Source organism: Motacilla alba, chromosome 14, assembly GCF_015832195.1.
Source record: "Motacilla alba alba isolate MOTALB_02 chromosome 14, Motacilla_alba_V1.0_pri, whole genome shotgun sequence".
Classification (NCBI taxonomy): Eukaryota; Metazoa; Chordata; class Aves; order Passeriformes; family Motacillidae; genus Motacilla; species Motacilla alba.
The window spans coordinates 8,685,651-8,706,242 of NC_052029.1; the positions used below are offsets into that span (position 1 = coordinate 8,685,651).

Sequence of the window (20,592 nt, forward strand, 5' to 3'; positions counted from 1 at the left end):
GCAGTTGTACTAATAGAGGAAAAGCAAAGACAGTTAAGCAATCCTTTGTTTTCTGGTGCAGTTGCTTTGATCTTTCACTGTATGGATTAAATGTAAATTTTATTCTAATTTTGTAAAAATTCTTTTGCATGTGACTTGGGAAATAATAAATAATGCAACCTTGACTTCTATTAAAAAAATTGCTATAAAATACATAAATGTAGACTGCCTGGAGACTGTTCCTCATGCTCTGCTTCTAATTGACAGCTGAGACACTCCAGCTGACAGCACTTGGGCTTTTTTAAACCTACAGGGTTGGAAGAGGGTTATTCTCACACAAAGGTTGTTTTTTTGACTTCTTTCCTGCCAGAATGCAAGGTTACAGGCTTTTGCCATTCTACATAAGCATGTATTAATTAACCAAACTCAAGGAAAACCTGCTTTTCATACTGGTTTATCTAATTAGGAAAAATGTTATTTTCTGTTGAAGGCCCTTGATCAACTAGAAATTAGAGAAATCTGAATACAGATTCACAGATCTACTTCTATTATTCTGGATTTTTTTGTCCTGCTTTCTAAGCATGATCAAAACCAAGCCTTTGTCTCTCCCTTAAAGACTCAAGAGTTCTGCTGGGTTTGAAAACACCTCACAAACAAGATTTAAATTTTGTTTTCTTGAAAAATACTTGATCTGTAAAGTAGACCATCATGTGGAGTACAGACAAAAAAACCAACCCAAAACCCCAAAACAGTATAACTTTCATCTTTCCCTAAAGCTCAAGCATTGCAGATAGTTAAAAGAACAGAGATTCTCTGACTGCTATTTTTTGTTACTGCTGGATTTTCTCCTTAGCAATAAGGGATTTTGACTTTTGAATATCTGTGGTTTATCTGCATGCAGTTTTACATATATTTAAAGGCTACAGTGGTAAAGTCTTTTTTCTCTTACAGGTTTCATTTGGCCGTGACTTTGAACAACAGCTGAGTTTCTATGTTGAAGCCAGGTCAATGTTTTGCAATCTGGAGCCTGTTCTAGTCCAGTTGATTCATGTAAGCCACAGTTTATCTACATTTCCTTAATAAATGGGGATATATTTGCATTTCTCCCATTCCCTGCTCAGATTACTGGTCTGTTGCAAAAGAAGTCTGAAGTATTTTATATTTTATCAGGTGTTTATAAAGTGAACTTTGATCTCATCTCTGGTTTTATCCCCCTAAATACTCTGAAGTTCTTGCTTGGCAGGCATGCATGGTATCATTGCAACAAAGAAAACGGGCTACCTTGCAAGAGATTTCATGTGTAATAAAAGAAATGGCACTTCTGTGCATTCAGAATTTGGATTGTCTCTTCTGTAATCCTCCATCTAGGAAAGATTAGACTGTGGCTGGCTGCAGATGCAGGCAGAGTCCTGCTGTGCTTGGGAAGGTTAATCTCTTCTCTGTATTGAGTCACAGGTGTGCATTAGCTGCCTCTGATTCCTTTGGAACATTGTATCTTCCCTTAAATCCTTTTGTTATTTTGGTTTATGGTTTTTTAATCTGTGCTAGCTAGAAATGATGATTGTTATGCTAGCAAGGAGGTGACAGCACTATAGCTGGGAAGGAAGTGATAAGCTAAAGGCTTGAATAAAACAACTCTGCTTTCACAAACTGAGTCATATTTTCTTTAAGGAATAGTCACTAAAATTCTCCCAATAAAAAGAAAATAGTACAGTAGGGACACACTGTATCAGGGCTCCTTTGGACACTGGCTATTCTCTAAATGCATGCAATAAAACATGCAGGTTGTTATTTGCCACTGAGGCTGGGCTTTTTTCTTAATGGTTTGCTTTTGTTTTGTGTGTGTAGTCTGTGAACCAACTAGCAATGGAAACCAGAAGGGTGATGAAAGGAAATCATTCCAGAAAGACTGCTGCATTTGTCAGGGTAGGTCTGACTGATAAATTCTGAGCCTGCTTTCCTTGCAGATAATACTGTCTGCTGCCACCTATGTTTATCATGTTTGCAAAACCAGTATGTTAGCATTTTTTGACACTATTTGTAGTCCCATTTTCTCGTGTTAAGAACAGTCTTTCCTCTCTAAAGCCAAATGTTGCTGTTTAAGGAAAAAAAAGACCCAAACCATCTAATAGCAGCTTTGTGTTGAAAAAGAGCAGCAAGATTGACTCCCTCTCCAAAGGAAGGTTCACTAGAGAGGTGTTTGTGTGAATTCTGGAAAGCTCAGCTTTTCAAGTTATGTTTTAAATAAAATACCAAATTTCTATGTAACTTGGTCACAGAGAGAATGGGAGATGATGTATAAAACATATTCAAACTTCTGTCTCATAATATCAGTGCTGATATGCTGAAATCAGGATTTGAATTTCAAATAAGGTGCTCCTTTCAGCTTTAGTGCCTCTGAGTCTATACAGAGATGGTCAAATGTGCTTTGAACTGTGCACAGGCCATCACAGGATATCCAGGTTGCTTGTGTTCCCTTCTTCTAACCTGAAATGTGGCAACCAAGATGTGTCCATCTGCACGTGGCAAGCTGTTTGTGTGTGCAGGGACTCCAGTTCCTGGCCCCTGGGTGCTGTCCTGGGCAGAGGCTGGCTGGGCTGGCACTGGGCAGCTTCTCTCTGCCTGGGGCTCCTTGCTGTGGCCAGGGCTTTGGGCTGTGCCCACAGGGCTGCAGCTGCAGCACCTGGGCTACATCTGCTTCCTCCCTGGACGCTCAGGGCACTGCTCTGACCCCTTTGGCAGATGGCTTCTCCCTGAGGACACTATTCTCCTTTTCTAGTTAGCTTTTGGTCTTGAGCTGCAAGGTGGTTACCTGAGGAGAGAGGAACACTTTGAGCTTCAGTCATAGAGAGTCAGTTTTGAGCTTATCTAGCAATAGCAACAATTTAAAAAAAAGTATAATTATTGAAATACTCATTAGAATTTTAAAATTGCTGATTTTGGGCTTCACTTAATATTTGCTTTGTATTGAAAATCTTTCCTAAAACTGATTTGCAGATTTTGATTCCTAATTGTGTATTAAATCAGTAAAGATTGTTATAACTCTGAGATCGGAATTTTATTCAATTTTTTAAAATTTACTTTAGGCTTGTGTTGCCTTCTGCTTCATTACAATTCCATCTCTGAGCAGTATCTTCACACGCCTTAATCTGTATCTACACTCTGGACAGGTTGCTCTGGCAAATCAGTGCCTTTCACAAGGTAAGGCATGAATTTGGCTACTTAAAGATTCTCTTATTTCAGAAACATTTCTAACTTATTATTATAACTTGGTTGTTATCCTAAACCATATGTATATTTATGATGCAATTAAAATACAGCTCTGTTTCAAACACTGTTAAAGCAAAACCTTGTCACATTAAAGCAGCTCTTCAATGTCATCTCAACAGCCAGGACAGCTGACATTGTTCTGGCCATGAGGTAGGTTTTCCTAAATTACTTAGGAATTATGGAAAGCATGGAAAGCTTTTCTCCTGCATAATTATGCAAGCACTCTAATGAGAAATAATGTGCTTTATTATAACTGAAAAAAGAAAAACATCTGTGTAGTAGTTCACAGACTGACAAAATTCACCAATGAGCTGGAAAAGAATTTCAGGTTAGGTCAGTGGCAGCAGAAACTTGCTGTCAAAGCAGCTGCTTGACAGATGCTTAGCCAGGAAAATGTGCCACTATATCAGAGTGAAACAATGGTGTAATATCAGATCATATGAAGACTGAAAACTATATTTTCTTTTTTTTTTTGGTCTGGATTATTGATTGAAATGTGCCTGAGCACATTTTCAGCCATCCTTTTAGTTCAGTGTTAAGTAATAGATTCTGAAAAAAAGTGATTTGGGGAAAAAAAGGGAGCTATTCTGACATCAGAATGAACATTAAATCTGTGTCACCATTTAATATGATCTCGTTCATGTTACAAATGGAAGTCAGTTATCTATTCCAAGAGTCTTCATATACTTTTAACTGCTTGCAGTATTTTTCTTTTCCTTTTTGAAGTGATGTCATTCTACTTTGTTTTGCAATTTTAATCCTGACATTAAATGTCTGCTGTCCAATAGTAAATGCTTTTCCTTTACATGTTTCCAGTGGAGCTATCAGAGTAGTAAATTGGATTACTTTGCAACATCTTTTGTTGTGGCTGTTAATTCTTTGTGTTAGCACTGTGCTTCTTCACGAGAGCTTGTTTTCCAAGCTCTGCATTTACCAGCAAGTTCCAGCTGCACAAACAAGCTGACTTAGGATGCTGATTAAGACTTTTTATTGCATGGTGACTGTTGCATTTCTTTGTTTTGAATCTGATGTTGCCCATACAGCAAAGCAGAGGGATTTAGAGTAAAGCTGACTGTTGTGTCCAAGTTTGTTGTGCAAATAAAAGATCTGCAAAGTCTGTTGTTGTGCAGTTAGCATTGTGCAGTTGCTTTCAGAGTTTACATAAAATGGGCTCACCTTTTCTCTCTATGGTGTTTTATTTAATTGACCAGCTTACCTTATCCTGTGTGTCAATTTTCATTATTGTTGAAATTGTTGCTGTGTTGCAGAGCTTCTCTTATTGGAAGCAAATCCAAAGCAGTTTTTCTGTAATATTTGGTCTTTGAGAATTATTCCCTGACCATGTTGGGACCCACTCTGTGATTTAATATCTTTCAATTTATAAACAGCTTTTCAACTATTTTTGTGATCTAGTTGTTCTGTGAGTGAGACTCCTGGGCCCCAACAATTGTCCAGATTTTTCAGTGTGGGGGTTTACAAATGTGCACAGCTGTTGTTTGACATATGACTACAGTGCACTCACTAAACAATTTACAGGATCCCCATCCTGAAATCGTTTAAGGTAGCTGATATATGCAAAGTATTATGAACTCAGTCTCTAAAATGCACGTTCATTAACCAAACTCTCCTGAATTTTAGACCCACAAGCTAGAGAGAGGAGCATTTGCTTCATCTCTGCTTTTGTTAAAATGAAGCAAGAGCAAAACTGATGTTCAGTAACTCACTTAATTTACCAAGGTTTTATAGTTAATCACTTTTCTGCTCCCCTTGCAAAGCTATTTTGGGTATAATTTGCACTCAGAGACATGTCATTTGCATGAGTAATTTAGCATGTGTTAAACAGGCACTGTCTTGGGACATTTTTTGTGAACTGTCTTTCCATATGTTGATGCGCTGAAGTCACATAATGTGTCCTTGAAAGTTACTTTTCACTCAGTTTAATCTGTATCTCAACTGAAGGAGTAAGAAGTACTGATTAATTCATAACAGCAGATTTCACTCCAGTCAGTTAACTGGTGCCAATTAGACTCTGATCTACTAAAACCAATGCAGCATGAAGTGAAGATTTAAGAGTGTGCCATTAATGATAGCATTAGGCCAGGAAGGGAAACTGTGCCTTGTCTGTAACCTTTATTTCATGCTGATTTGAGTTACCTTAATTGGTTTAAAATTGTGAAGAGAAATAAAGCTGAAAGGTAATGTACCTGATCTGATAGCTCAGTGAGCAGTGGTGCATGCATGAGTTTTGTGCATGCATTTCCTCCTTGAAGGGTCTAGCTGGTGTTTGTAGCAAGGTAAAGTCTTGGATTTTTCTCAATTTTAAGTTTCTTTGGGGAGTCCAGCTGTTTGTGAGTTGACTTTTCACTTAAACACATAACAAAATTGAGTTCCACAACTTCTGTTGGCAATAGGAAGATTTCTCTAAATTGCCAATGTATCTGTCTTGAAAAAGAAGGATGTGAAGGTCATAACAGTAAATGGATTTATGAGTTCTGAGGATTGCATTCTAAACTATCAGCAATTGGAGAGCCACAGCTAATCTGCTTATAGCTGGAAAAGTTTGGGTTTTGCCTCATTCCCAGTTTCAAGGGGCAGCAGTAGTAACCATCAGTCCTTGTGTCTCACTGCTCACATTGCCTCTGTCTCAGCCTTGCTTGGATTTCCCACACTGTTAATCAAATCAAGTGTTTGGACTCATCCAAATACTTCAGTATTAGAAAATTTTAATTTTTTGCGGAATAGATTTTCTTTGAGACAATGAATTGGGTCAGAAATGTGAATTTATAGGCTCATGAAACTCCAGCAGTAATACACTGATGGATATCTGTCTGGGAATGTTCAGAATGTTTTAAAAATGACCGTTGTCTCTTTCATCTCCAGATCCCAAGACCTGCTTTAAATGAAATGAATCTGTAATTATGTTTAAAATGTTTTAGGTGAATTTGCCCTGGATGCATAGTTTGTACCTCTGGAGAGCCTATTAAGAGCCCACCTTTGAAAGGAAGTTGCTAGATTTTACAGAGATGAGCTTTTCATTTTTCTTGACTGAGCCAGTGAGCACTGCACGCTGCCAGCAGAGAATAATAAATCCTCATTGGTCATGCTTTCTGTCATGGGGGTGCTTGGACTAAATTGAGATTAAATGCATGCTCCATTGTGTCACTCTTCTGGACTTCTGAGATATAGGTATGATTTTCATTGCACACATTTCCACCCTGTGGAAATGCTACTTTTGTCTGTCAAAATAAAAGAGACAGCGTGAGTTTTTAATGTTTGGTCACAGCATTCAGCAGGTGGGAGAGATGACATAACTTTCTGGTAACGTGTGTTAAGCAGCATTTTTGTTTTAAAGGCTGTGAAATCTTTGCCTCACTTGAGAAATAACATGCTGAGTGAATAAAGTAATTCAGCTGATTCTGTCTGGCTGATTTCACTGGGATATTGTCAAACATTAAACTTTATAAAAATGGAGAGCCTCTCCTGCAGACCAACTGCTGCAGACCTTTTTGCTTAGCAAATGCAGCTTTTAATTCTGAAGCATATAGTGCTTAATGCACTTCTAGGTATTTGTTTTGTTTTCCAGTTGTGGCTAAAATACAGTTACACCTAGTAGATTGGAAAATAATTTCATTTCTACTGCAGAAAATGTTACTTTTCCATGAGTATTCTCTAAATGCTTCTGTCACTCTCTGGAGAAAGTATGGTATGGAATATCTAATAAGTAATTTTAAATCATAGTCTAATAATGGTTTAGAGTATTTTCTCAGTACCATTATATAACTAGTTTTCAGTATTTCTTAATCTCCTGAAATCTTTTTGATCTGAAGAATATAAATAGAGAGAATTTGAGATGATGAATTTAGAGAAATAGGAACATGAAGAGATTTTCCTAATTACAGATACTAGGACTTCTTGGCTCATGTTCTCTGGTGAGAATGGTATAGGGTGACTCTTTTATCTCTTTAAATACTGCTCTCCTTGAAGGCAGTAAAAGAGCTTTGGGGAAAGCATGATGCCATACTGTTTTCCTTACTAGCAATGCTAAGTGTTGCTTCCTTTGGACACAGCTGTGACCTCTTCTGTTACCTGGGACTTCCACAGCTGGAGACTTTTCCCAGTCCCTGAGCTTTTTCTTGTTCCTCTCTTTATCCCAGCCAGTCATTTTTCTGTATGATGTGAGAGAGGTGACATCTCTGTCTCTGTAAGCTTTTCAGACTAGTACTTTATATCAGTTTGTCAGTTCTTCAAGTCTGTCTAGCCCATGACCTGTTTTTGAAAGTGCCTTGTAGCATCTACTAGGGAAACAATAATGCAGAATGATGCTTCTTGGCTTCCAGGTGCAGGCAATTTAATACCTCCTTCAACAAAGCTTGTGTATGGACCAGACCATGGTATTTACTAAAATAGATGGACCAGTCCTTGGGAATTTAATATTTTAAATCAATTTTTACTTTTTGTTTTTTTTAACTTCTTGTGGTAGTGAGTTCCACAGTGACCTGCTACTTGGTCTAATGTTTAGTGATTAATTTATGTTAAATGTTAGGTGAGTGGCTCAGAGCATGCAGCTGATCTGCTGGAGCAGAATTCAGTCACTCCTGTTTCATTTTCTTCTTGCTGTCTATGAGATAATGTAGTCTGTAAGTTCCTGAAGAAGTTGTTGTCAGTATTGCTTTTTCTAATAAGGAAACAGTTCCATGCCCTAGCACCTTTTATATCTTCTTGTGCTTTTGGAAATGGGAAGATTTGAACTAGATTAGATTTTTCCAGGTATAAATGCCCAACAGCAATCTAAATGATACAATGACACCTCAGTTTTCCATTACTCTCCTAGTGATTCTTATAATTGCTTTGCCTTTTCAACAGCTGTTTAGGATGTAGTTTTCAGGAAACCAACTATAATGACTCCAAAATCTTTCATGAGTGTAAATAGTCTATTTAGAGCTTCTCTTTCTATAGTTATAGCAAGGGCTGTTTCTTTCCCCACCTGCCATACTAATATTAGAGTTCATCTGCTGCTTTATTGCTCAGAATCATGAGATCCATCTGTGGTGCTTTGCAGCCACGTCCCAGACCAGTCTGCAGACACTGTCACCTCCCAGCTCATCCTCAAGACATGTCTCTGCACAACCTTAAGGAATGCAGTAGTTATTTTGCTCCACTGTGAAAACTTTTTCTTCCCTCTCCTTCCCCCATCCACCCCACCCTTTATTAAGTTATGTACTCTCGTGAGGACCTTTTTCCTTCTCTTCTTTCAGCTTAGTTGTTTGAAGAGCCATTTCTATAAGGATAAATATTAAAAGTTTTTTTTTTAATCTAAGTATTTATAAATGGAATTACTTTTAAACACAATCTTGCTGATTCTTTTTATCTGCAGCTAATTCACAGTATGAATTAACATAGTACATTCCAGCTCACCAAGCAGCAGCGCATTCATTTTCTAATTTCAGGTTTTTTTCTTCAAAGAATGCTTGGTTGTTTCTGGATTGCAAGTAATGTGTAGAGGTCTTTAAGATGGAGAACATTTAGCAGTAGTTCAAGGGAAAGCCATGTTTCAACAATGTGGCAAAACTCTCACAGTGACCCCACCAGTGTGAGAAGAAGGAGATTCAAATGTTTACAATCCTTGGTTGTCAAAACAGTAATGGATTAATTTATTTAACAGAAAAAATAGAGTAACAAAACCCCCACGCTTGCTTCCCAATAATTTTTTGCATTGGAGTACAAGCTTCATTAAATTTCTAACATCTGTTGGATGTGGAAGCAAAATCTTCAGAGTATTAAATTAGGTTTGACAGTGTTGTAAGACAGGGAAGTGGTGTGGAATGCAGAAGATGTGCATGGTCCCTGGTTTTGTCCTTTGGGTGGACTTAGCCTGGTGTAATTGTAGCTGTGACTAAAAATACTTTGGGTAGGTATGTTCAACTCGCTCCCTTTTGCTCTTTGAAGGTGGCCTTAAGGAGTTTAATTGTTTTTCCATCTGACTTTGTTCCTCCATAATTTTGCCTGCCTGAAGTCTTGAATTTGTGCAGTTTAATTAGCTATCAGAGATACAGAAAATACAATGCAAGCTGAATTATATCTAGAGAGAGATTGATACATAGAACTATATGGAGGCACATATAGTTGTGTGGAGCTATAATTAAACATGTACATGTGTCATAGTGAATATTGTCAATAGCAGAACACTCAACACCAATTTCACTTGTTTTTTCATCTGTAGGAGGCTAATTTTGGAAGTGCTGACTTGGATATCCAAGACTGTTAGTTTTTGTAGCCTGAAGGTCAGCATGTATGCTCGGGGAAAAGATTTATAGGATTATGGTCAACCAAAATGAAGGAGCTGCTGTGAAAGGATGAATGTAGTGAAGCATGAAGTATGTTACATTGGGAGCACTGCACAAGATATTAACAGCAGTTGGGGAAGGCTCCATCATGGTGATTTGTTGTAATGCACAGGCTGCTCTCCCCTTACCCACTTTAACAGTGGTTCACTTAAAAAGCAGTATTGTACTTTAGGCAGATAAGAAAACAGCATCCTTCATCAGAAGAAGCCTTTTTTATCTTCTTTTTGGTTTTTCAATCAAGAACATAAGATTGTTGTGGTTTTCAGTGCTTTTTAAGTGGTTCATTATATCTTTTGGAAGCCAGGAAAAGTGATGTATGGTTTTGTTTTAAAACATCTCTACAGTAATAGTTTTAAAAATTGACTTTTAAAGATACAGAGAAACCATCATTGCATAACCTCATAATTAATGTAATCAGAATTAAACACTGATGCTCATTTCATACTTGAAAAAACAGCATGTCTGTGACAACCTTTTTAGTGAGCCTCTTCTCCAAACTCAGAGCATACTCTGACACCTCTCTGCCAGGATGGTAATGTTTAGAGGACAGGTCATTTTCTGCAGTCTGTAATAAAAACCTTTGCATTGATATGCATTTATTTTTGCTTCTTATGAAGCACATATATCTTGGATAAATGTGCTTTTAGTGTTCCAGCATAAAATGGTTAGCACAGATTGGCAGGGCTTACTGCAAAATGAATATTCTCCTTTGCCAGTTCTGGATGTACCCAAGTCAAATACAACTGTTTTGTGCTGTATTGCCTTTTTGGCTTGCCTTGCTGCATTGAGTGGGGGAAGCAGGGGAAAAGGCAAGGAACAAGGATGAGAAGCGTGAGGCAGGAGCCTCAGTGTCCCCACTGTGCTGGGGCAGGGACACGGTGGGGTTTGCAGGGTGGCCCTGTGGCCGTGGGGCAGCAGCTGTGACTGCCAGGGACAGCGAGGACACAGATGGGAGCCCAGGGAGGTGGTGGCAGCACGGGCAGGTCCCTGGCATGGGCAGCACCTGCGGGGAGCTGGGCACTGCTCTCAGCAGCCCGAGGAACCAGGCAGCTCCTGGCTCTGGAGCTGCTCAGCCAGATGAGGAGGCAGCTGACATTCGCAGCAACGGCAGGAGGCAAGAAGAGTAAATTGAATCAAATTTCAGGTTTTCAAATTGAAGATAAGAGGTTTTGGGTTTGCACTATGGCAGAAGTTTAGAGGAGAACGTGAAGGATTGTGATTGCTGGGAGAGCAGGCAGTATATTAGGGTGAGGTCCTTTGCAGCTCTTTTTCACTGTGGATGCTATTGCTGCACAGGTCATTCTCATCCTGTTATGAAATAACTTCAGAAGGCAGGAGCATTCCCTGCACAGACATGGCTACTTTGGTATGCAGACTATTCTCTAAGGCACATTTTTTCATCTGTCTGGTCACATGTTTTTATTGTATGGTGATGTGGGACATGCACTTTTATTTTTTTCTGCTGAGACAACTGTGGAAGTGACAGCGATTCATTTACTTGTGCTAGAATGAACATCTGCTGCTGCCTTCCTTCCTCAAATAAAGCAGAGGAAGATTACTTACCTTCCTTTGGCTTGGCTGTCTAAACTTATAAGTTGTTTGAAATAAACCTTCTTTCGCCTCAAAACAAATATGCAGAATAAAAGGAAGGACAATGTTTGATGGAAGGGGTCTGTGCTCTAAGGATTAAAAAGTCCTTGAGCACTTGTGTGCTGAAAAAACAAGAGTGAGAAGAACTACAGTTTTTCCAAAGCACATGTTTCTCTGGTATTCCTCATAAGCTTAAATTAGATATCAGTTGGTACTATATTTAGCAAATTTGCTTGGAGTCTCAAATGAATTTTTCCAGAGCAAGCTGTGCTCCTGGAAATGCCCATGCCTGCCTGTCAGTGGTATCTCCATCCCAGCCATGTAACACCTCTTGGCTTTCAGCAAGAATTCTCCTTTTGCTTTTGATAAAAGCTGATTACATGGCCTGGGTCCCTATTCCTGTAAAATAAAGATACAATATTAATTCTGAAGGATGCTTTGAAGTATATAGCTCAAAAACTTGAGTGGGATGTGAATACTTGGATATTCTGAAATGTTGCCAAGAAAGTGCAAAATAATGTTGCTGTCAGAATTTTTTTTGTGAACTCAGCATATATAGGAGTGTAAGAGGAAAAATATTGTTGCTTTTAATTTGTGAATATTAATATACTGAGGGATAGATGTTCTAGTGTTTGGAATTTATGTTTTTGTAAGATTAGAGACATAATAAAGAGTCATGAAAAACCTCTTAATAGCTATTTTGCCAAGGCTGTAATGGTGGATGGTTTCTCTAATTCCTGTATTGTGATTCTTGGAAAATATTCTTTTATCTAGGTAACCAGCAATACCCCAGGTTCTGGTACTATATTCATATTTTACTTTTAGGGATTACGAATAATTGGAAATATGAAGTTCTTGGTACTTCCTTAGAACTTAACATCCTTTTGTGAATGAATGGGTGAACAAGACAGCATGAACCTTTTCCCCCCATTTTGGACTCCCCATTCTCCTGGCATAAGCATTTCTTTGATAGGTCAATTTTGAATCCTGTGCTAATTTCTTATTATATATGCAGTACATATGAAATGAAATGTGTTGCATATATAAATGAAATGATGGTGTCTCCATGTTATGCAAAGGAGAAGAATTACAATTCCAGAAGTTTTGAGTGATGTGGGAACTTCCTTTGGAGAAACAGCATCATTCAAATTAACAGATTTCTCAAGAATCAGACCACTGCTGAGTCTTGGGTTTCTTTGCAGTTCAACACATTCATTTTCTGTAATTTCTTTGAATTTTGAAACAAATTCAAAGCAACCATGGGGTTACAGGCATGGCTGCCATCACAGCTGGAGTGATATAACAGCAACTCTATTTTTATTTTGTAGCTGATGCTTTTTTCAAAGCTGCAGTGAGCCTTGTTCCTGAAGTGCCAAAAATGATCAGTGTAGATGGAAAGATGCGACCTTCTGATGCCTTCCTCCTGGAATTCCTGTGTAATTTCTTTTCCACATTATTAGTTGTTCCGGTAAGTTGAGTGTATATGAATAGCACACAGGTTGGTATAGACTCTTTTGACTTTCCTGTTTAAAAATTTAGAATAGATTTGCCTTCTGGAGGGGGAAATGCAGGTATTCGTTTTCTGTGAAAAGATTAACTGTTCTGCTCACTGACTACTGACTGCAAAATCTCTCACCTCAGTGCAAAGTGGGGAGGCAGAACAACTGTATGGAGCACTGCCATTCTCAGCAACACCTCTCTCTAGAAGTGGATTCGGGGTAGAGTGAAATTTCACCATCATTTAATTGTGTAAACATCATTTACTGGTTTGTTAGCTAAGTATTCAAAAAACACTAATACATGAGGAGGGGAAAAAATATAGAAATATATAGAAAAATATAGTTCCTATTAGTTTCAGTTACTTTGGTATAGGTTGCCTAATCATTGGAGTGAAAGCAATAATTAGAATATGTGTTTTGGCATAACCTTCTTCTTCTGATGAATGTTTCACAAAGTACTACCATTCTACACCCTTCCAGTTTTTAACTAACTGTCAAATTTAGAGAAAGATGTAATTTTCTCTCCAATAGTTTCAGTTATATCTAAAAGATGAGGGGAAATTGTAAATTACCTGTATATTCATTTGGTTTTGGAGAGAGTGGGTTTTTCCTCCTCACTGAAACCTCCCTTATGGTTTTCTCCTTCCTTTTTCCTTTGCTGTTTGGTGAAGCAGCACTCAGTGTGGTGCTGTTGAAACCCTTGCTGTCAGAGCTGTGCATTCCCCTGTTGCAGTGGCAGGGTCTCCCCTGCTCAGAAGCGTGGAGGGGCTGTGCTGTGGGAAGGGAAGGAAGGGGAGGCTGCCCCTGGGATGTCACTGCTGTCCCTGACTGCAGGAGTCAGGCTGTGAGGGAAGGCTCTGCAGTGACTGGGATCACTAGCAGGTGATTGAAGAAGGGACTGATACAACCTCTTAGATTCAGTAATGAAAAATAACTTGCAACAAGATGCCAGCATTCAGAAATTAGCTTCCCTGACTTGGTTCCCTATTTACAGGAGATCAAAAGGAAGTGTCCGCAGTGGACTGTGATCTGTCCTGTGTGTCTTGGTGCCACTGCTCCAGCCGCCTGCTGGAATTAGCCCAGGGCAGTATTAGAGCTGCTTGTAAAAACTCCCAGCTTATGTAAAGCAGAGTCTTTCTTTTCACTTCATGTGAAAAGATTGTTGATTGTCTGTAACTGACTTCCCAGTGTAGGAGTTCTTCTGAAACTCATAATTATATGAGTAATACACTACAGCTTACTGATACGATTTTAATAACGAAATCTACCCAGTGTTTAATTTTAGAGGCTTAGCTGTTAAGAAGCTGACAATTAATTTTGTACTGCTCCCCCATGACTACAAAACAAAGCATTTCAAAGTTTGTCTGTGGAGGCTGCCTGGATCATGTTCTGCTTTTGGGTCAAATGGGCATTTTAGATGGAAACTGGAAAAAAAAATTAAAAGGATTTGCAGGAAGCACACTTAAGAAAAGTAGCTGTCAGCTTTAATTATATTGTAGTTGTGCTTTTACAGAGCTCAAACTGTGACTCTGCATCACTGAATAACTGCAAATAATCCTATTTCTGTTCTGGGGTTGTGGTGTTGGTTTTGACCTATCTTTTTTCTTCTCTGTAGGACCATCCAGAACAAGGAGTGTTGTTCCTGGTGCGAGGATTACTGAATGTGATCCAGGATTACACTTGGGAGGATAACAGTGATGACAAAGTCAGGATTTACACTAATGTTTTGCATCTGCTGTCTGCAATGACTCAAGAAGCATTTATCTACCATGTAGATAAAGGTAATACCTAAGGGGGTTCTGGCTCCTTGCATTCCACCAGGACATTTGTAGTATGGTCTTATCACCATAGCCAGTTAATGAAGAGCAGTGGTAATCACTCTCACAGGATGGATTATTTTTCTATCCAGTTCCAGGTATTGTAACTTAGAATAATCCAGGAGCTGGCTTCTGAACAGGTGCAGCCTGTTCTTCAAAGTGAATCTGTGCAGAATGGGTTGCTTAGTTTGCTTCTGGTGGTGTTGGTACAAATGCTTATAAATGGGAACTTCTCAAGCAAAGATTATGCATATGAAGGGTTTTATTTAAGTCTAAAGCATCAACTTGATTTATACTCATCGTTGGTGTTTCACCCACATTTATTAACAACTCCAGTTTTCAGAATGTAAAGCCTAGTCTTCATTATTTAAATGATGTACTTGCTGCTTTGAAGGCAGGCTTTGCGTTCTTGAAATTGCAGTAACTTACAAAAATATTCAGAATAGCTAGAAAGTTTCAAAGATTTTACATTTTGAAAAATAGCTGTCATCTTTTTTGTAATAATTTTGGGGACATTTTGATACATGCTCTAAAATTTGAATATTTGCCTTCTGATTATAGATTACTAAATTAAGGTAGAGTAATAAATAAAAATCCTTTAAAGCATCCTGAAGATTAATGCGTCAGAGAGGCCAAGATGGTTTGACTTTTTCTTTGTTGCACAGACTTTTCTCAGAGGGGAAGGCTGGAATGTGTTCTGCAGTTCTGGTGAATAGTCTGTCAGATTTACCACCCCTGACAAAACACCTCTTGCAGTTGGCAGCACAGAAAATAGCTGTCAGTGGAAGTGCTGCTCTGTAGTAAATCTGCTGTTCAGATTCTGTAAGGAAGTGTGCTTTAGCTTTTTCTTTCACTCCGTTTTCTATATGACCAAAATAGCTGCATAATCCCAAGATGAGAAATCTAAATTAATTAGATTTTAATGGAGAGAAGCAAGGAAATATAAATTAGTAATTTTCCCCCTGTAGTAGGGCAATGGGTTTTTTTTCTAGATGGACCTTGTACCTTAGCTTCTTAGAAATGAACTTTACTTGGAAATAGGGGATTATCTTTCATCTCTTGTGCTTTCTGATTTACCTATAACATATTTAAACCTAAAAATTTCTTTTACCTGACTTCTTAATAGAACATAAAGAAATTAGGGCAAAAGACATGTTTAAAATCACAATTATATAAGCTGTAAAACTTGAAGAGCTCTCTCCCTCCTAAGAATCCTCTAAGGTCTTTGAAGCTGAAAATACACTTTTTGAATTTCTGTCCATGACTTTGAGGTAATCATGGCTTTATTTTAAGGAAAAAAAATAAAAAGCCGTTTCTTTTGAAAATCTGGTTTTACTTTCACTAAATAAAACACAAATTGTTTAGCCCAGTCCTGCTGCCATTGTAGATAATGGCCATACTCTTCTAAAGTGATGGAAGCAGGGAGTCTGTCTCTGTGGAAAACCTGAAAATTGACATGATATGTTGCTTAACATTGATATGGAGAAGATAGGAGATATTTGTGAGCCTGGCTGCATCCAGGAATACAGGACTGGCTTTAAGCTAAAAGATTCTTCTCGGTGTTTTGCTCTTGAAATCAAAAGGACATAGTAGACAACCAAGTGGTAGGCACTTAAAAAACATAGTTCTGTGTGTGTTTCATGGAGGAGGCTCATTTCATGACTTCCAAATGTGGTCTTCTTCAATATATGATGTTTCCAATAGCAAATAAATGTATAGCTCTTTAGCCAGACCTGAGCTTGAATTCATCTCTGCAGTTGATTCCAATGATACTCTCTATGGTGGAGACTCCAAGTTCCTGGCTGAAATTAATAAACTGAGTGAGACAGTGGTGTCACAGATCCTGGATCACCTGAAAGCCCTGGGAAAGGAGGAGGTATGTATTCTTGAGTCAATACAAAACCAAATGTAGTTTGGAGTTGAAGAAACAGACCACCTTTGACCAGGACTTGGTCTTTTCAAAAGCTTAGGAACCTCGTACCAAAAGGAAATTGGGTATTTTTACTTGTTTAGAAAGTGAGACCATCACATAGGCAGGCTTGTGCTGGAGACACCTAATGATGTCCAATTCTGTAATGAGCACAGTGAGAATTCACAGTTCGTGTATTACTGGGGAAAATACAATGAAAGCCACCTATAATTATAAAAGTTTCAGATCCCAGGCACTGAGATGATGTCAAGAGAGAGGTACAGAGGGAGGAAATAGTTGTTTTGTCTTTACTCTGACTTTAGTATGTTTGTTCAATATAAAATAAACTAGGCAGCTTATTGGATTTCTTGATTGGAATTCAGAGGCTCTGAGGGATCAAATCTAGCTTAATGGATTGTATGTGAAAGGCAGGTGACTGATGTTTGCTGAAATAATGAGAACTCAGTGTTCTGTTTATGTACCTGTTTCTGAGAATGGACAGCTTCCCAGTCAGCCCTTACTGGATGGCTTCTATTGATAGCAATGCTGTGGCTGGTGGCCTGGAGTGGGAGGGCAGGGCATGATTGATTGGATGGAATATTTTAGATGGGCTATTTGCACAGTAGCCCAGAGTGTTTGCCAATACAGAATGTGTTAAGTGATACATATTGGGAGGACACTGTGCTAAGTTTAGCCTTTTCTCTGCTTTTGCTATCCTGTTTGTCCTTCCTTGAGCAATGGCAGAGATGTAAGATGAAAATATCCTTTGCTCAAATCCTCTACATCATTGTACACATCACCTCGGGGAACAGTAGTTCTTTTTCAGAAGAGTAGCAGCAGAAACAACCATTCTAGCACAGCTAAGAATGTCCAATGTTCCAGGTCTTGGAAGGAAATTTAAACAGTTTTCAGGAATGTGGGTTGTCTGTTTGGGATTTTTTTGCATCTGACTCCTGTATGGAATTGGTGGGTAGGAATGTTTGTAGGGTTTGAAATCCATGGTGTCTGAAAGGCCTTTTTTTGTTTGTTTTTTCCTTTCAAGCATGCTTTGAGTAGGGAGATGCTGTGTTAGTTCACTGAGGCTGTTGCTGCACAGAAAACTGGATTTAAGGCTGAGCAGCACAGACACAGGTGCTTGGCCTGCCTTTGCCTCTGCAGCCTTGGATTTGCTCCTCTGTCCACCCTTATTTACTAGAGGGACCATTTGTTTTGTTTTGTTGAGTGAAAGTCACTGAGAGATTTCGATAAAAATTGCTTTGTAAGAATGAATAGTTGTTTGAGGAAGCTGTTGTTGCTGAGGAAATAGAAGTGATGAGAATATTGTCAGAGATCTCTAATTGTGCTAAAGTAAAGCTGGTCATAAAATCACTGTGGCATTTGGATTGCTTCAGTGTTGGTGACCTTTTATTATTCATCTTCTTGGCTGCTCATTTAAATGAACAAGGCTTTAATGATTTTTGTGTTTTTATTGGTTCATTTCCTTTAAAAGCTATAAAGGAAAATAAATTTTTCTCACAGTAAAATCCTTTCACCAGAATGGCAACTTGGAAGAGAACAATGCATCTCATTGTTAACACAGTGTGGTCTTTTCACAGTATTAGAGAATGCTTCATTTATGTGACAGTGCTGGAATGGAAATTTTTAGTTCTGGGCAGTTCTGTAAAGTTCAAGCTATTTCTGGTCAAGAGAACTCGTAGCAGTGAATCCTCTCTGCTTTGTGTGGGGGGAAAACTGCTCTTATGCTCCTTAAGGTCCCTCCTCAGCAATTTTAGGGGAAGTAGCTACAAACGTGGTGCAAATGTGTTTGAATGACCAGAGTTTCAGTGAAAGAATAGCAGGGAAAAAATATCTTTGGTTAAATAAATAAATAAAAGTAGAATAGACTGGGGGGAAAAAACCCTGAAGTTGCAATAATTTAGATTGATGACAGTGGTCTCTCTAAAAATTTACAGCTAGAGTGCTCTAAGTGCAAGGTTGGTTGGTGGGAGGGTGATTTCCATGCAGTTGTAGGGAGTCTGGAGTTGTAAATGTGTCAGACCTACATTCTGTGCTGTGCCAAAGTGGTATGAGATGTAGGAGTCTTGAGTAATTCTTTTATTTACAGCAGCTTCTGTTGATTTACAGCTAGTGCTGTTTGCTGCATTGTGAATGGAGTATGAAAACTCTGTATTCTTGTGTCTGTAACTATTGCTGCGTGTCACAAAAGGAGCCCTTTGAACTTCTGAGGGTTCAGAGAAGCCGGTGAGGTTAGGCTGGGTATGTTGGGATGAGTGTACAGTAACATGGGAATATTTTTGTTTTCATCCTAGACCCTGAAGAGGCAGAGCCAGCTGGCTCTCTATTTCTTTAACACCATTCTGGCTCACGGGGACCTACGAAACAACAGACTGAACCAGCTTTCAGTCAATCTCTGGAATCTTGCTCAGAAGCATGGCTTTGCTGACACCAAGACTATGGTAAGGGAGGGAGACAGATAATGCAGAGAGGTTTTAGTTCTTAATATCTTTTTCTGCTTTTTATTTGGGAAAAGGTAACATTTTCTTGATCTGAATAAACCTCATCTCTTTACAAGCTGCTATCTGAATATCATCTTAAAACCCCAAGTTATTTTTTTTAAATGCTTCTCAATGAACAAGCAGCTTCTCTTATTTCAAGTGGTCTGTATCTTTCTAGAATTTTAATAGTATGATAAGCATTAAGGAACCTGAAAGTGTTGGTTGTTTTTATCTTTTTGTTCAGTACAGAAAACTGGCTTTAAGAGAAATACTGCATTTTTGTTTTGTGGAGGAACTGCCTGGTGAAAGCTTGTGAAGTGGCATTTGAGAGCCTTTAAGAAACATATACATGATAATGAGCATGATAAAACACCTTCACAAAGATGAACTGATGGCTATGAAATAAGACACTGAAAATCTCCAAATACCTTTCTTTTTAAATCTAGGTGAAAACCCTAGAATACATCAAGAGGAGGAGCAAACAACCTGAAATGAGTCATTTCACAGACTTGGCCCTCCGGCTTCCTCTGCAGTCCAGGACCTGATGAGTGCCTCTTCCAAGGAGTCACCTGCACAAGGGAGCATGGAAGCAAGGCCAGAAATCACCCATCTGCACTCTCACTGCAGGAGTTTGGTGTATTGTTACTTTCCTTAGTGAGACACATTGACTTGGGCACAGCAAAGGTAAAACTGCTCTGAGTGCAATAATTTAACCCGAGTTCTGTATCAGTTTTACCATAGCATTGTTATTTTAAATGCTGATTTACATTCAGTAAACAGTTATCTTGAACCTCTATGGTTGCAAAAGCCTTTTGAGATCTGTTGTAATTCTAACAAAAAAGGAAGATAATCTGTAAAAATGAGTTCACAGCCTCAAAACTTCATCCCTCTTGCAGAATAGTCATTATCCTCTGCAGAAAGCAGCATTTCAGTGTAACAGACTAAGTTATCTCTCTGCTTTGGGATGCTGCCAGCATTTGCCTGGTTGGTTCCAGTAGCAGAGAAAAATGGCTGAGGTGTTACTGCTCTAATTTCTACAATACATTTACACAGACATGTTTATGTTTTCATTTTAGTCCAATGGTGTTTTGTAAAATGGAAGGAATCTTTTAATTGTTGCAAAGGAAAATGGAAATTATGCAAAGTCCTCTATATTTGCAAAGTACCTATCACTGAATAAAACAATTTGCAGTTCATCTGTGTGTTCTGGAGGAGTTTTTTGTGCATACAAATCTATCACCTTACCCTTCTGCAATTTAGTTACATGTACTGGTATTATTTCTAATAAAATTTCACTCTCACCCCTTCTACCCCATGGTAAGGAACCATGTTGAGATCTCATATCTATTGCTACTTTTGCTTAGTGGGTTTTTTGGGTTTTTTTTTCTCCTTGCCAGGCAAGTAGCTGGCATTTGTTTCAAACCAGAAGAGAAAACAGAACCTCAACTACCTGAATTTCAGTAAGAGCCAAAACCTAGAAGGGCTGGGGGAAGCTGGTGCTGAACACTGAGAGCACTGATGCAAATCAGCCTCATGTTGAGGTAGCGGTGGTTAAAATGAACTTTAAAGGAGAAGGTTTTCTCCAAGAAGTTTAGACCCTGCAGGAAGAGCATCTCCCTCTTCCCAGATACAGGAATGGAGTCATGGCAACCCTTGAGATGGAGTCCCAGCATAATTTTCACTTCCTCT

General features: G+C 38.7%; 1 protein-coding gene across 2 annotated transcripts in view; it reads left to right on the plus strand.

Annotated features, from left to right (window-relative positions):
• The window catches only part of VPS35L (VPS35 endosomal protein sorting factor like), a 48,020-nt gene extending 27,921 nt beyond the window's left edge, over positions 1-20,099 (plus strand). For both annotated transcript variants that reach the window (XM_038150804.1, XM_038150803.1), the window contains exons 24-31: positions 931-1,029; positions 1,828-1,905; positions 3,066-3,180; positions 12,512-12,651; positions 14,298-14,463; positions 16,257-16,375; positions 18,718-18,864; positions 19,350-20,099. In XM_038150804.1, coding sequence (XP_038006732.1) covers positions 931-1,029; positions 1,828-1,905; positions 3,066-3,180; positions 12,512-12,651; positions 14,298-14,463; positions 16,257-16,375; positions 18,718-18,864; positions 19,350-19,448 — 963 coding nt within the window. In that variant the 3' untranslated portion in view covers positions 19,449-20,099. The remainder of the gene's footprint in view (positions 1-930; positions 1,030-1,827; positions 1,906-3,065; positions 3,181-12,511; positions 12,652-14,297; positions 14,464-16,256; positions 16,376-18,717; positions 18,865-19,349) is intronic.
• The last annotated feature ends 493 nt before the right edge of the window (positions 20,100-20,592 follow it).